Genomic DNA, 17753 nt, shown 5'->3' with positions numbered 1-17753 from the left:
TGTGGAATGCTCGTTTCTGGAGTCTTGTCAGGCTTTCAGATGATGTGGCCTGCCCAGCGGAGCTGATAAGAGTGTGGTCAATGCTTTGATGCTGGGGCTGTTGGCCTGACTGAGAACATTGATGTTGGTGCACCTATTCTGCCAATGCGCTGGCGGTACTTCTCCAGGGTTTTGAGGTGCCTGCTGGACATTGCCCATGTTTCTGAGCCCTATAAGGTGGAGGACGGGTATCACTATTGTTCTGTGGACCATGAGCTTGGTGCTGGGTCTGATCCCGGTCTTCAAACATTCTCTTCCTCAGGCGACCGGAGGCCGCACCGGTACACTGAAGGTGGTGTTGCAGTCCACTCGCTCATCACTAATCCTCTGTGCTAATGAATCAACACTGCTCACATCAAACACACACATTCCAGGAAGATGGGAAGAGCACTTTAACAAAACCCTGAATAGATGTTCATCCATCAATAAAGAAGCAATTAATAGGTTGCCATCAACTGCTCCCTCAATGTCCCACCCTCTCACATTGTTCGAAACAATGAATGCAATCATACTCCTGTCAAGTGGCAAAGCTCCAGGAGCCGATACTACCCCAGCTGAGATCTACAAGGCTGGTCAAGAAGCTCCCTGAACTCTTCAATCTACATGGAGCAAGAATACAAATATGCCTCCATTGTCCACCTGTACAAGTGGAAAGGAACTTGACAATCTTGCTACAATCAGAGAAGAGTCTCACTCTCCATCACCAGCAAAATCTTCACTCGAATCGCTCGGTGCACCATCTCGGCCAGTCCTCTGCTGCCAGGGAGTCATTGCGGTTTCACAAAAGGTCGAGAAACCACCAAAATGGTGTTTGCAGTTAGACAGCTCCAGGAGAAATACCAAGAGCAGAAAATGGTCCAAGACACCAAGTTTATTAACTTTGCAAAGGCCTTTGACCCGGTCAGATAAGGATCTTTGGAAGATAATGGACCAATGTCCTGAAAAATCCAACACAACAGTTTGACAACATGACGATAGGCTCACACGTGTCCAGGATGATGGTGAGGTTTCCGGACTCATTCCCAGTCACTAATGGAATTAAACAAGATTGCGTGCTCACATCAACTCTCTTCAGCACGGTTTTTCCCACCAAATACCATCCATCATGGTAATCCTGGCATCAAAATCAGATATTACACGGCCAGGAACTTCCTGAATCTCGGACACTTCAAGGTCATTCTTTGTGACTTCCTATTTTTTCCAATGACTGTGCCCTAGCTGCTAGTTCAGAGCTGGACATGCAATGTGGCATGGTCTTGTTCCCCAATACATGTATCAGCTTCAGACTTACAATCAGCACAAAGAAACTGAAGTAATGCACCAACCGGCTCCAGGGAAAGCCCAATTCAACTCCAAGGTTTCAGTTCATGACAAAAACCTGTCAGCAGAGGGATAGGTTCACTTATCTTGACAGCACACACTCTCAATCTGTTTATATCAATGATGAGACACATGCAATAATTGGTAAAGCAAGTGGAGCCTTTGGCTGATTTCGACCATCAGCCTGGGAATGAAGTCTGGAAAGTCTATAGAGCAATAGTCCTGCCCACTCTGCTCTACGCCTGTGGGACATGGACTGTGTACCAGAGTCAGTCAAGAGGCTCAATCACAATTCACTCGAGTTTCCTTCAGAAGGTTCTGGAGATCAGATGGCAGGGAAAATCCCCAACACTGAGGTGCTCACCCAAGGTGGCATTGCCAATCACCCACAACATACTGAAAAAGTCACATCGAAGTTGGGTTGGGCATGTAGCCAGAACTCCTGATATTCACTTGCAAAGGGAGTCTTCCATGGGGAGCTGGAGTCTGGGGTCCATTCACAGTGGGCTGAGGGAGCGCTACAAATATACTCTGAATGTTCATTTCTCACAATTTGATATCGACTTCCAGTCCTTGGAGTAACTTGCCCAGGATCGCTGCACCTGGCGCAACTAAATAAAAAAGTGTGTAAGTCTTCGAAAGGAAGCGCACATCAGAGGCAGAGAGAAAACCCAAAGGAGAGGAAATAGTGACCCAGTAACTTGTCCACAACTCAGTCGTCTACAGTATCCTGTCCTAATTGTAGCAGAACCTTCCATGCACAGATTGGTCTCAGCAGTCACTACATACCCACCAGAACCCAATTAAACACTTAAGGGCAGCATGGTAGCCTTGTGGATAGCACAATTGCTTCACAGCTCCAGGGTCCCAGGTTCGATTCCAGCTTGGGTCACTGTCTGTGCGGAGTCTGCACATCCTCCCAGTGTGTGCGTGGGTTTCCTCCGGGTGCTCCGGTTTCCTCCCACAGTCCAAAGATGTGCAGGTTAGGTGGATTGGCCATGATAAATTGCCCTTAGTGTTCAAAATTGCCCTTAGTGTTGGGTGGGGTTACTGGGTTATGGGGATAGGGTGGCAGTGTTGACCTTGGGTAGGGTGCTCTTTCCAAGAGCCGGTGCAGACTCGATGGGCCGAATGGCCTCCTTCTGCACTGTAAATTCTATGATAATCTATGATAATCTATGAGATGTTGAACATGGTCTTCTTCACCTTGAAGGGCAATTAAGAGGGAAGAGTCAGAGACAGTCAATGATTTCAAAAGGAAATTGGATGATGCCTAAAGGAAAAAACTCGTAGGACTGACCGGATCACTCTGCAGGGGGAGGGGAACGGGGACTAACCGGATCACTCGGCAGGTTTACTAGCATGCTGCCTGGTATGGAGGGCATTAGCTATGAGGAGAGGTTAGATAAACTCGGCCTTTTCTCACTGGAACGACTGAGGTTGAGAGGCGACCTGATAGAGGTCGACAAGATTATGACTGGCATGGACAAAGTAATAATAATAATAACAAATTATTGTCACAAGTAGGCTTCAATTAAGTTACTAAGTGGATAGTCAGACACTCTTTCCTAGGGGTAGGCGAGTCAAGTACTAAGGGACGTAGATTTAAAGTGAGTGGGGAAAAGTTTAGAACAGATGTGCGAGGCAATTTTTAAAAAAATGTTTTTTTTTTTTTTTTTTACAGAGTGTGGTAAATATATGGAACGCGCTGCCTGGGGAGGTGGTGGGAGCAGGTACAATAGCGGCATTTAAGGGACATCTAGGCAAATATATGAATAGGGTGGGAATGGAAGGATACGGACTCCAGAAGTGCAGACGGTTTTAATTTAGGCAGGTACCATGGTCGACGCAGGCTTGGAGGGTCGAAGGGCCTGTTCCTGTGCTGTATTGTTCTTTGGATAACTCTGCAGTGATTCAGCATGGGCTGAATGGCCTCCTTCTGGGCTGTAATGCCTCAATGGCCCCTACTGGGAAGAGCCTCAAATCTTTCTTTAAGTCCCTATTGTATTAATAATTCTTCTGCCCTGGCTGCCTTCGCTAAGTCCGACAATAATGTGGGGCCTGGGGAGGTGAGTGAAGTGGGAAAAGGCAGAGAGTCCAGAGGTTTATGCCGAGGGTATGTTTCACTCTGCAGATAGGATTATAATGTGAACACACCTCATAGACCAGACGGTCCCACCACATCCCCAACATCATCCACGTGGCAGTCATGACTTTGCAGGTTCCCAAGACTCAACCCACCGCAGCATTTCAAAACTAACTGAGCCAATACACAGAGCTGTGTCCTGTACATCCCACTAAGACATTCCCAGAGTTCAAATGAAAGACTGGCATATGTATAGCACATTTCACAACCACAGGGTACCTCAAAGCGCATTACAAGTGTAGTCACTGCTGTAATGTACGTGACCGCTAATTTACACACAGCAAGAATCCACAAACAGCAAAGGGATAATGACTAAACAATCTGTTTCAGTCATGTTGATGGAGGAATTAGTATTGGCCAGGGGAGAATCATCCTCCTCCTCAAAATAGTGCCAGGGAATTCTTCTTGTTCACCCGAAGGGGCAGACTGGTTAATGCCTCATCCAAAAGACAGGCCTTTGACAGGAAATTGTGTCACATAAAAATGCCCTGCTCCAATCTTTCCTCGTAGGGCAATCCCTCACATTCCATCAGGAGGCGGTCAGGCCGGTATGTGAAGATGGGGAACGCATGGGAATTACCAGTGAAAAGCAGGGCTGTTGGGCCGAGGCAATATTTCCCTTTCAAGGAGCCAGCATGCATTTCCCACATTACAATAGTGACTACAGCCAAATGTGCTTTACAGATGCCAGTTCGAAGAGGAGCAGAAAGATTGCCTTGGTGTCCTGACCAACATTCTTTCCTCAACCAGCACCACCAAAAACAGGCCATTCCTCTCAACTGCTGTGTATGTAATCATCAGAAGTGCTCGAGGCTACGGCTCATCATCCATGCAAGAACCCACAGAACCCATGACCAGTAACATGGAGTTTCCAGGTGGACAATCATACTTATTAGCGAGTGATCGCCGAAGTAGGTGCAGATTTGTGACACCTGTAGTTGCACTTAAAAAATAACCCACTAAACTAAGAAAGCTCTTTGGGCATCCAAGGTTGGCAAAAATATGTTTTTCACATAACCTTCAATGGCATTGGCCTCTGGGAGGGAGCAGAGTTATGTCAATATTCAGGGCACCTCAGGGACCATAGGTACGTATCTCACCATTGCAAAATGATAATCGAAGGCTGGTTCGCGTGGTTCGCATCAGGTTGTTGATATCCTTCAAAGAAGGAAACCCAGCCGACGACTTCTACCCAGTCTGGCCTATCCCTCTCTGCGATCCACATGAGGTGGCTGACTCAATGCCCATGTTTGCAAGCAGCATGAAAGATGGGCAGTAGCTACAGTAAATTCAAAGGCCCATTGTGTGCAAGCTTTGAGCTTGTGCGCAGAATTGCCCGATATGCTCCCCCATCAGGTGAAACACCTTCTGCATGGGGTACAATCAGGCTACTTCACGTAATGCCAAATTGAAGTTTAAGACTGCAGCTCTTGTTGGCAGAGTGTGCGATAATTAGACAAAGACATGATTGAGGTCTGGGAGATAAGCACCGAACATTGTCAGTGAAAGTTTTTCCCTTAACCTACAAGTAACTTCCCAGTAAACATGTGTGTTGTGCAATAACTAGTCAGCATCAACTTTTGGTGTGTACTAACTCCACCATGCCAGATACAAGTGCTACAGTGGGACTGAGATCTCAGCAATGTACAAAAGTGGGCGGTTGAAATTTCCAGAGTGAATGGTGAAAAACACCCAGCCATCTAATTCTAGATTCTATTCTTCTGATTGAGCATCTCCAAAATGCTGCACTAAGTATAGGTTAGATGATCTGTTGTTATGTTGTCTACTGTGGCTCTGTGGAAAGCACAGTCGCCTCTGAGCCAGGAGGTTATGGCTTCAAGTCCCACTTAAGTCCATGAACCTGTTTGACACTCCCTGTAAAGTAAGTCAGGGATTCCACTTCTCAGTAAATCAATGCACATGAAGTGCTTTTTTTTTTCCCATGGGGGCAGGAGGATATTTCAGGCAGATACAACAAAGTGCTATATAAATGCAAGCTTTTCTTCCCCCGCATATCATATTTGAGGGAGGAGACCGTTAACAGGATGCATATTTTATTTTCACAGTCTCAAGTCAGTTCAAAGCACTCTCCAGCTAATGAAGTACTTTTGGAAGAGCAGGCATTGTTTTAATGTAGTGAAATGCAACAGCCTCACACCGCGTTAATAGCCACTACGATTCAAATTCAGTTTGGTTCGTTCAGATTTCTAAAAGATACCTCAGCTGGTCTTATTCCATTGGAGTAGATCCATCTGAAGTCAAGAGATTCGTAGATGAACCAGAGGTGGTCAGCCATGAACTACCTTACATGGCTCTTATTCAGGAATCTTGACCCAAATCCACTAAACATTTAGTTATTCTTTTTATAGGATGTGGGCTTCGCTAGCTAGAATAGCATTTATTGTCCATCCCTAATTGCCCTTGAGAAGGTGGCAGTGAGCAGCCTTCTTGAACCGCTGCAGTCCCTGTGGTGTAAGTACACACATAATGCTGTTAGGGAGGGGGTTCCAGGAATTTGACCCAGCGACAGTGAAGGAACAGCGATATATTTACAAATCAGAGTGGTTTTGGGAGCTGCACTCATCCAGGCAGGTGGGGAGTATTCCATCACATTCCTGACTTGTGCCTTGTAGATGGTAGACAGGCTTTGGGAAGCCGTTTACTCACCGCATGATTCCTAGTCTGTGACCTGCTCTTGTAACCACAATATTTATATGGCTAGTCCAGTTCAGTTTCTGGTCAACAGTAACCCGCATATTGACAATGCCATTGAATGTCAAGGGGCGATGGTTTGATTCTCTCCTGTTGGAGATGGCCAATGCCTGGCCCTTGTGTGGTGAGAATGTTATTTGCCACTTGCCAGCTTATGTCTGAACATTGTGCTCACATGTTGTAGGTCCTAGACAAACTGCTTCAGTACCTAAGGAGTCACGAGTGGTGCTGAACATTGTGCAACCATCAACAAACATTCCCAGTTTTGACCTTATGATGGTAGAAAGCTCATCCCATTCATGGGTCGGCTGGGGCCAGAGGGCACGGAGGGGCGTGCCCTGGGGGGGGTCACCCATATGATCTGTGGCCCTAAGTTCACAGTGGTCAGTCAGCGACATGTGCAGCTGCACGGCTACCTTACAGGCCGCGGCAATCCACCTCCCGCTACTCCTCTCCCCCCGCCCTTGGCAGATACCCCTGGCCAGCGGCACAACTGTCAGCAAACTATGGCGATGTTCGACACTTTCTGTACCCCTCTCTCTCCCTCATCAGCCACAGCGCCTGTTTCACGATTTGTAAAAACACAAGTGAACCGCGCTGTCGGGAACTTGGCCCATCGGAGGCAGAGAACTTTGGAGAATACTGGGTCGGGCCCACTAATGATAAGCAAATGGTGTCTACTGTACTTGCGTTCCGGACCACATTGAAGCCGTTGTCGAGATGACGGAGAATTGCGATTTGGCCGCGATTTTGGAGTCATGACCTATTTCCATTCAACCACATTCCCTGATTTTGGCCAACAAAGAATCCCACCCAATATATCTCCACCCGTTTACTGATCCTCTCCTCCTGCCGCATAGCCCCACCCTTATTGATCGATTCCCGCCAACAGAGAATCCCACCCATTATATATCCATCTGTTTACTGATCCCCTTCCCCCCCCACACACACACTTATTAATCAATCCCTCCATTTATGTCACTCCTATTCTCTCATAACTTGTTCCATAACCCTCTCTGCCTCGCAATTACTCATTAAAAACTTTTAAAACCCAACTCAAAACTCCCTCTTTAAACCAAGCTTTCGGTCATCTATCACCTTCTCTCATCCTGCCCTCCCCACGTCCTGGCTTTCCCCTAGCCATCTTCTTGTGTCTTTTAGGGAACATTTGGTTGGGTTATAGGAACACTGCAATGCCTGCCAACGCAACATTGCCGTGCAACATGGTGCCGATACCCATATACAAATGGGCGGCAATCCATTGATATCACTGCTGGAGCCCGCAGCATGGAACCCGAGGGTGACAGAAGTGGAAAGAATGAGGAAGGATGAGGAGAGGCAACTTAGTCTAACACGCTCAGCGATCTACAATCCTCTTACATTACTGGGATAGTGAGACAGACTTTAGAAGCACAAACATGACCGCAGTAAAATATCCCACAAAGGAAAAGATTTTAACTTTCCCATCTTTAAATCCTTCCTTAAGTAAAAGGTGTTTCCAAAATCTCAGTGTCAGTCCAGAATAGATATTCGAAATATTCTCTCCTCTTGCTGCTAAAGGGAATGGTGACCAGGAATGAGCCCTGCTGCACATTGTCCCTCCAAAGATGGCAACTGCACACATCCTCCTTGCATATTGCCCCCATAAAGATGGCAGCTGCACACATGCCCTCCTGCACATTGCCCTCTATAAAGATGGCAGACCCAGTTTACAACTGTGCATGCACAGTATTGGCAACAAACACAGTATTAAAGGAATTATAGAAGTCCCATTTCCGACTGTTCTTTCACTCGGAGTTGAGCTCTTGCCATTTTCTACTCAGTTTGAAATCAGATGCGAGTGGAGGGAAGGTGGAGGGAGGAATGAGGGGGCGGAAATAAAGGAGGGGGAGGTTCTGGGAGGTGCTCAGCTGTGAACAGGCTGCTTATCGGCGAGGGGTTTCATCCCATTGGCAGTGGCCAGTGCAGCTGACCATCGCCTTCACATATCCCACCTTCACCAGCCTCTGCCAATTAGAAGACCATAAGATTTAGGAGCAGAATTAGGCCATTCAGTCCATCCCATCGAGGCTGCTCTGCCATTCGATCATGGTTGATATGTTTCTCATCCCCATTCTCCTGCCTTCTCCCCAAAACCCCTGATCCCCTTATTAATCAAGAACCTATCCATCTCCGTCTTAAAGACACTCAGTGACTTGGCCTCCACAACCTTCTGCGGCAAAGAGTTCCAGAGATTCACCACCTTCTGGCTGAAGAAATTCCTCCTCATCTCTGTTTTAAAGGATCGTCCCTTTAGTCTAAGGCTGTGCCCAGGTTCTAGTCTCTACTCGTGGAAACATCCTCTCCATGTTCACACTATGTAGGTCTCTCAGTATTCTGTAAATTTCAATAAAATCCCCCCTCATCCTTCTGAACTCCATTGAGTACAGACCCAGATCCTTAACCTTTCCTCATATGACAAGTCCTTCATTTCCAGGGTCATTCATGTGAACCTCCTCTGGACCCTTTCCAAGGCTAGCACATCCTTATTTAGATATGGGGCCCAAAACTGCTCACAATATTCCAAATGGGGTCTCACCAGGGTTTTACAGTCTCCACAGTACATACCTGCTCTTGTATTCTAGTCTTCTCGAAATGAATGTTAACATTGAATTGACTTTCCTAACTGCCAACTGCACCTGCACGTTAACCTTACGAGAATCCTGAACTAGGACTCCTGTGTCCCTTTGTCCTTCAGATTTCTGAAGGTTTTCCCCATTTAGAAAATAGTCCATGTCTCTATTCTTCCTACCAAAGTGCATAATCTCACACTTTTCCACATTGTATTCCATCTGCCACTTCTTTGCCCACTCTCCTAGCCTGTCCAAGTCCTTCTACGGCCTCCCCGCTTTCTCAACACTACCTGTCCCTCTGCATATCTTTATATCATCTGCAAATTTAGCAACAATGCCCTCAGTTCCTTCTTCCGGATCAGTAACGTATATCAGGAATAACTGTGGTCCCACAGTGACTCCTGTGGAACACCATTCGTCATCAGCTGCCATCCTGAAAAGGACACCTTTATCACCACTCTCTGCCTTCTGCCAGCCAGCCTATCCTCTATCCATGCCAGTACCGAACCCCTAACACCATGGGCTCTTATCTTATTTAGCAGCCTCCTGTACTGCACCTTGTCAAAGTCTTTATGGAAATCAAAACAGATCACGTCAATTGGCTCTCCCTTGTCACCTCCTCAAAAAATTCTAACAAATTTGTCAGACATGACCTTCTCTTGATGAAGCCGTGCTGATTCAGCCCTATTTTATCATGCACTTCCAAATACTCCGCAATCTCATCCTTAATAATAGACTCTAAAATTTTATCAATGACCGAAGTCAGGCTAACCGGCCTAAGATTTCCTGTCATCTGCCTCCCTCCCTTCTTAAACATGGGTGTTACATTTCCCATTTTCCAGTCCTCTGGAACTCTCCTTGACACCAGTGATTCCTGAACGATCACCACCAATGCCTCCACAATCTCCTCAGCTATCTCCATCAGAAGCCTTGGGTGTAGACCATCTGGCCGTGCCAATTTATCCACTTTCAGACCTTTCAGCTTCCCAAGGACCTTATCCTTAGTGATGGCCACTGCACTCACATCTGTTGGGAGGTTTGTGTACTCTTTCCAATGCTTTCATTTGGCCTTGTGTGGAGTTTTCACATTCTTCTCGTGTCCGCGTAGGTTTCTTCCAGGTGCTCCGGTTTCCTCCCACAGTTCAAAGATGTCCAGGTTAGGTGGATTGGCCGTGCTAAATTGCCCCTTAAGTTGTGGGGATAGGGCAGGGTTATCGGGATAGGGTGCTCCTTCGGAGGTTTAGTGCAGGCTCAGAGGGCCGAATGACCTCCTGCACTGTCGGGAATGACCTCCTGCACTGTCGGGAATGACCTCCTGCACTGTCGGGAATGACCTCCTGCACTGTCGGGAATCTATGAAATCTCTCAATGTATTTGGTGCCGAATGAATTTCTCCATTTTGGTCAATCAAAAACCAGGGACTCACACGAGTCGGTGAATGATTTACCTCCACAACCCTTCACAAAGGGGTGCATACCCATCTGTATGTGTCCTCTATAGTATGGCACTTACCCAAACCTACTGCAACCTGGCCATCTGTCAGCCCCTTGGGGTAGGTCAGACCTGACGACTGTGAATTCAGATCAAAACAAGTCAAATCTGTTGTAAAAATATTTTTCAATGCACTGGAGCCATGTGTCCTTTGTGACAATGATTGCTGATGTTTGCTCTCCTCCTGCACACAGCCCATTTCAGATGCTGTAATTTATTATTGAGCAGGGCTGCCATACAGAAAGACGAAAGGAACTGGCATTTTTCTAGCACCTGTCACAATTTCAGGTTGTCCCAAAGCACCTCACATTCCTGAAGTGTAGTCCTTGTTGTAATACAGTCAATTTGCACATGGCAAGCTCCCATAACAGTAATGACATGATAACCTGTTGGTTGAGGGATAAATATTGGTCAGGACACAGGGGAGAACTTACTATGTACGATGGCTAAAGGAGGAATGCCAATTTCGCACTTATTTCCTGTAACACTTTGATGTCACCACTATCGACATAAGAGCATCACACAAAAATGCACAGCAGATCGAGGGATATCCATCTCAAAATTGAGAACTGTTTATCACATCTTGTATCACGTATCCATACATACAAATTTCTGTCAATTAAAGGAAAGCAATTTATCTTCAAATGACCAGGGGTTCAATTAAAACTATAGAATTCGTACAGTGCAGAAGGAGGCCATTCAGCCCGTCAAATCTACACTGATCCTCTGAAAGAGTACCCTACCTAGGCCCACTCCATCCCATCCCCGTAACCCCACCTAACCTGCACATCTTTATTGGAGCACCCGGAGGAAACCCACGCAGACACGGGCAGAAAGTGCAAACTCCATACAAACAGTCACCCAAGGCCGGAATGGAACCCGGGTCCCTGGTACTGTGAGACAGCAGTGCTATCCACTGTGCGACCATGCCGCCCCCAATTCCTATTGGCCATGGGGAGGTAACAGATTTACATTCTGTGGTTTTAGGGACACACCAAGTTGCACACAGCTAGAACTTATTAGCAGAATAATATGCTGTGTATTACATGGTGTAACAGCTTTGTCCCTGTTAAACCATGCATAGTCTGCTGGTTAGGATGTACAATGCACTTGGAGATGATACAAAGTTTGGCAGTATAGTAACCAGTGAGCAGAGTAGTACAGTAGCAGATTTCATGAGGACACACAGATTTGGTGAGATGGGCAGACACAGGGAAGATGCAGTTTAAGGTGGAAAATGTGAAGGGCTGCACTTTGGGGAAAAGCAGCATGAGGAGGCAGAATGCTATATTGAGGGGAGTACAAGAGCAGATGGACAGGGGTGGACACACTCACAAACCTTTGATGGTGGTTGGAAGAGTTGATAAAGTAATTAAGGAAGTATAATACAATTAATACAGAAGCGAGGAAGCCACATCAAAACATTTAGAAATCACTAGTTAGGCATCAGCAAGGATATGGTGTACAACTCTGGGCACCACACTTCAGGAAGGATGTCAAGACGTTGGAAAGGGTGCAGAGGTAGCTCTGGGCAGCACGGTAGCCTTGTGGATAGCACAATTGCTTCACAGCTCCAGGGTCCCAGGTTCGATTCTGGCTTGGGTCACTGTCTGTGCGGAGTCTGCACATCCTCCCCGTGTGTGCGTGGGTTTCCTCCGGGTGCTCCGGTTTCCTCCCACAGTCCAAAGATGTGCGGGTTAGGTGGATTGGCCATGATAAATTGCCCTTAGTGTCCAAAATTGCCCTTAGTGTTGGGTGGGGTTACGGGGATAGGGTGGTGGTGTTGACCTTGGGTAGGGTGCTCTTTCCAAGAGCCGGTGCAGATTCGATGGGCTGAATGGCCTCCTTCTGCTCTGTAAAATTCTAAGAGGAAATTTACCTGGAATGAGAGACTTCAGTTCTGTGGAGAGACTGGAGATGCTGCAATTGTTCTCCTTAGAACAGCGAAGGTCAAGGGGAGATTATATAGGGGTGTTCAAAATTACGAGGGATTTTTGATAGTGAGTACAGAAAAATTATTTCCTCGGGAAAGTGGGACAGAAACAAGAGGTCATAGTTTGAAAACAATTCACAAAAGAACCAGAGGGGGAGGAGGAGAATTTTCTTCACATGAACAATTGCTAAGGTCTGGACTTCACGTGAAATCATAGATGATTTAGAATTTACAGTGCAGAAGGAGGCCATTCGGCCCAGCGAGTCTACACCAGCCCTTGGAAAGAGCACCGTACCCAAGCCCTCACCTCCACCCTATCCCCGTAACCCAGTAACCTCAGCTAACCTTTTGGATACTATGGGGAAATTTAGTATGGACAATTCACCTAACCTGCACATCTTTGGATTGTGGGAGGAAAGCGGAGCACCCAGAGGAAATCCACGCAGCCACGGGGAGAAAGTGCAGACTCCGCACAGACAGTGACCCAAGCCGGGAATCGAACTTGAGCTATGAAGCAACCGTGCTGACCATTTGTGCTACCATGCCACCAAAAGAAAAAACTTCTACCAGCTGCTTTGGTGGGAGGTGGAAGGAGAGTTGGAATTGAGGCCTATCCCGGCCCCGGGTTACTGTCCGTGTGGAGTTTGCACATTCTCCCCTTGTCTGCGTGGGTCTCACCCCCACAACCCAAAAAGATATGCAGTGGATTAGACACACTAAATTGCCCCTTAATTGGGTACTCTAAACTTTTTTTAAAAACTTTGCCAAGTGTTCTTGATATACACCGACAGCCATGTTGAAAACCAATCTCCAGGGGCACTGAGATAATATGACAGGGGCTAACACTAAATCACTGGCCTAGATCTGAAATCATAGAGTCGTAGATGTATGCAGCATGTAAACAGGTCCTTCGGCCCAGCTTGTCCATGCCACCCAGTTTCTATCACTAAGGTAGTTCCACTTGCCCGCATTTGGCCCATATCCCTCTATACCCACCCTGCCCATGTAACTGTTTTTTTTTTTAAAAGGAAAAAATTGTACCCACTTCTATCACTGCCTCTGGCAGCTCGTTCCAGATGCTCATCATCCTGTGTGTGAAAAGATTTCCCCTCTGGTCTCTTTTGTATCTCTTCCCTCTCACCTTAAACCTATGCCCACCAGTTCTAGACTCCTCTACCTACGTGAAAAGATGTTGACTATCTACCTTATCTACGCTCCTCATTATTTTATCGGCCTCGAGAAGATCACCCCTAAGCCTCCAAATGACCCGGCTGGTAGCACAGCACATAGAAAGAGCACGATCCCAGGCTTGAGGATAATTCTCCTGAAGCCCAACAGCACCTTAACAGATGGAAAGGGAGAATTTACACTCTGATATAAAAATGAAAAAAAAAAAGGTATTCACCCGAACCCCACCTCCCCGCCACCATGAAAATATTCCTGATTAACTAAAGTGGTATAGTTTCCCTGTCCACATAGTTTAAAGCCCTCTCCAACTCTTGATTCAATGGGCATCAAGACGCTCAGCCACCACCTTGCCCAAGATCCAGGATTAGCTGGCTCAGATGGTTTGTAGTGGGAAGCTCAGGGGGAGGGAACAGACAGACTAATATCTTCAGATCTATCTTTCTGCATCTTGGGAGCAATAAACATCTGAGTCACAGCCAAATCCTAACAGCTGCATTCTGACCTAAAAAAACAAAGATATTGCTCTCTCTTAAATTTTTTATTTCCACCCGAACCCCTCGATTAGATTCCAATCTGTCACTCACTTCCGGGTATCTGATATTCTACATATAAATCACCCGACCTCCTAGATTAGATTTGTTTGTAACGCACTCCCAGGTATCTGTTACTCTACATATAATCCACCTGAACCCCTCGATTAGATTCCAGTCTGTTACTCATTCCCGGGTATCTGTTATTCTATATATAAACCACCTGAACCCCTCGATTAAATTCCAGTCTGTAACTCACTCCCGGGTATCTGTTATTCTATATATAAACCACCTGAACCCCTCGATTAAATTCCAGTCTGTAACTCACTCCCGGGTATCTGTTATTCTATATATAAACCACCTGAACCCCTTGATAAGATTCCAGTCTGTAACTCACTCCCGGGTATCTGTTATTCTATATATAAACCACCTGAACCCCTTGATAAGATTCCAGTCTGTTACTCACTCCCGGGTATCTGTTATTCTATATATAAACCACCTGAACCCCTTCAATTAGATTCCAGCCTGTAACGTACCCCTGTGAATGTTTGATGGGATATTCAAGAAGGAGCTTTTCACGGCATCTAACTTGCGTTGTACTTGCCCTGGAAATACCTGGCATTGGCAGGGCAGCACAATATAGTTGCCGCACACTCATATGCAATGCACTGTACAATGGTGAATGCTCCACATTTAAATGGAATGAACTATAAGGGATCAGAAGTGGTCACACAGATTTATACGGATTGTATATTGTCATAATGTCAGATGCTGCATATTCCGAAGAGATACAAAGCATTCTCACAGCATGTAGAGTAAACTGCATAAAGTGAATGCTGTACATTTTAGAAAGACTAATGAACACTAAGTGCAGCACATTTACTATATGACACTGAGTGTGTGCTATTAAGGAATATACGGACAGCGAGTGCTGTACATTTATACAGAAAATACAGAATGACTGAATGCGATATCTTTATATTGAATACACACTACTATATATTGCTACCGATTTTGTATACTGGGAGACAGTTGGTTCTTGGGACTGTCAGTCCTACTGTGGGATCACAGTTAGCTGTGTAGTGTGCACGTCACTCTGGCCATTTTGGGGGGGGGGGGGGGGGGGGGGGCGTTGTTGGGGAGAGGGGTAACTGGTTAACAGAACCTCACCGAGTTGAACTGAAGTCTTTGTTGGGAAGAGGTGGATTGAGCCCTGGGAACTTGGGAGCGTGTTTACAAAATTCCTTTGATAGCACAGTGGTTAGCTCTGTTGCTTCACAGTGCCAGGAACCCGGGTTCGATTCCCGGCTTGGGTCACTGTTTTTGCGTAGTCTGCACATTCTCCCAGTGTCTGTGTGCGTTTCCTCTAGGTACAATGGTGAATGCTGCACATTTAAATGGAATGAACTATAAGGGATCAGATGTGGTCACACAGATTTATACGGATTGTATATTGTCATAATGTCAGATGCTGCATATTCCGAAGAGATACAAAGCATGCTCACAAGTTTTCTCCCACAAGTCCCGAAAGACGTGCTTCTTAGGTGAATTGGACATTCTGAATTCTCCCTCTGTGTATCCGAACAGGCGGCGGAGTGTGCCGACTGGGGGATTTTCACAGTAACTTCATTGCAGTGTTAATGTAAGCCTACTTGTGCCACTATTAAAGATTATTATTATAGGGTTTAAAATCCCCCTCCAAAGGCAGGGCACTGAGTGAATGGGGCGGGGGGTGGTGGATTTTAAACCCTGAGTGAATGGGTTGAGTCAGTCAAAAATGGAACTCAATCCTTTTTTGTCGGGGGGGGGCGGGAAGAGAAATATTAGTTTGGTGGGGGGTGCCAGGGAGAGGGGTGCGGAATCTGAATGGGGGAGGGGGAAATCTGAATGGGGGAGGGGGAAATCTGAATGGGATGGGGAATTCCAAATGGGAGAGGGGGAAATCTGAATGGGGAGGGGGAAATCTGATTGGAGGGGAGGGAAATCGGAATTGAATGGATTTTAATTTGATTTATTGCCACGTGTACCGAGGTACAGTGAAAAGTATTGTTCTGTGTACAGTCCAGACTGATTGTTCCATACATGAAAAAATATATAGGACATATAAATATAAGAGATGTAAGAAGGAGATGTGTGAGAGAGCTCGCAGAGTCGCCATGCTCCGGCACCAATTTGGGGGAATTTGTAGTCGGCGCCGGGGAATTTGAAATTGGGGTGAGGGAAATCCGAAATCGGGGTGGGGGAAAATCCGAAATCGGGGTGGGGGAAAATCTGAAATCGGGGTGGGGGAAAATCTGAAATCGGGGTGGGGAAAATCTGAAATTGGGGTAAGAATCTGAATTGGGGGGGAATCTGAAATGGGGGAAATCTGAACTGGGAAGGGAATCTGAACTGGGAAGGGAATCTGAACTGGGAAGGGAATCTGAACTGGGGGAAATCTGAACTGGGAAGGGAATCTGAACTGGGAAAGGGGGCGGATTATCACACGCCCGCCCGATTTTCCCTCAGCCAGGAATTCGAGTCTGGAGTTCGGACCAGGCGGGGGAGCCGCCTGAAAACAAATCGCCCAAGTTCAGACAGAGCAGGAAAAGCGCAGTGTTCAGGGATATTTACCAGGTAAAGGGATTTTACTGTCTTTTAACCATGCTTTGTTCAAATAAAACACCCAAGAGAGAGGCTGGAGGGCGCGAAACCATTCCTTTCTTCTAAATAAAATAAAAATGTCCCAGTAATATGAAAAAAAAACTTTTTCAGCACGGAGTGGTAGAAGTCAGTCAGGCGGCAGTGCTACTCACGGTTGTTGTAGCTGACAGGGAGCTTCATGAAGTGATGGTAGTGACCGTACATGTTGTTGCTGTTGCTGCCTCTCATCCACACTCACTCATCTGTCTTCATAGTTTGTTGTTGCTGAGACAGGAGGAGCTGCAGCCTCCTGCTTTCCCGGGGATGTGTTTGTGTGAAGTGGCCAGAGACGGTGCCGTCTCTCCTCCACTGCTTCCCCGTGTGTCTGTGAATGAGGCTGGAGCTGCCTGCCCAGCCCCGCTCTCCCCACACACAGGGAGCCCGCTCTGCCCAGCCCAGCCACCCTCCAGCCAGGGCAGACCTCCTCCTCCTCCAGCCTCACTGCCACACGTCAGACACCCACCCCGCCCAAGCCCAGAGTGAATGAAACACACAGCTCCAAACACAACTCTTAAAGCGGCATTGCCTCTCAGCAACACAGGAGTCGGGATTAATGGGGCTAATCTGCCTCCATCCCGCTGAGTGAGTCAAGAACTCCGGGAACTGTACGCATCTCCTCATTCACACCGCAGGAGTGGCTAACAGCCACAAGGACAAAGCTGTTCAACCACCCCCCCCCCCCAAGTCCACATTGAGCAAAGAGCCCCCTGCGCAGCAAGCACTCTTAAAGGGGCCGCTTGTTTGAAACAGACAACTACAGGAACATATAGGACCAGGGGTAGGTTATTCAGCCCCTCAAGCAAGCGAGCCTAAACTCTGTGCCGAATGCTACTCTTAAAGGTGCCATGACTTCATGGGGAAAAAGGGAAGAGATCCATATAGCATCTTTCACTAGCCCTGGACATAACAGAGTTAAAGATTAATTTATAGAACATATAGTGCAGAAGGAGGCCATTCGGCCCATCAAGTATGCACCGACCCACTTAAACCCTCACTTCCACCCTATCTCCGTAACCCAATAACCCCATCTAACCTTTATGGACACTAAGGGCAATTTATCATGGCCAATCCACCTAACCTGCAAGTCTTTGGACTGTGGG

The 17753-nt window shown here is 46.8% G+C and overlaps 1 protein-coding gene across 10 annotated transcripts in view; it reads right to left on the bottom strand.

Annotated features, from left to right (window-relative positions):
* LOC140426646 (retinoic acid receptor RXR-gamma-A-like) overlaps positions 1-17753 on the bottom strand; it is a 547996-nt gene that overhangs the window by 312928 nt on the left and 217315 nt on the right. Inside the window, exon 1 of one of the 10 annotated variants that reach the window (XM_072511714.1) lies at positions 16767-17038. The exons of 8 other annotated variants lie outside the window; for them this stretch is intronic. In XM_072511714.1, the coding sequence (XP_072367815.1) occupies positions 16767-16842 (76 nt within the window). In that variant the 5' untranslated portion in view covers positions 16843-17038. Of the gene's footprint in view, positions 1-16766; positions 17039-17753 lie in introns of those variants that run through there. One more of the 10 variants, XM_072511715.1, reaches the window with a different exon arrangement.

The sequence above is a fragment of the Scyliorhinus torazame genome, chromosome 7 (assembly GCF_047496885.1).
Source record: "Scyliorhinus torazame isolate Kashiwa2021f chromosome 7, sScyTor2.1, whole genome shotgun sequence".
NCBI lineage: Eukaryota > Metazoa > Chordata > Chondrichthyes > Carcharhiniformes > Scyliorhinidae > Scyliorhinus > Scyliorhinus torazame.
Note: the sequence above shows the minus strand (reverse complement) of the source record. Positions and strands in the feature narration are given on the sequence as shown.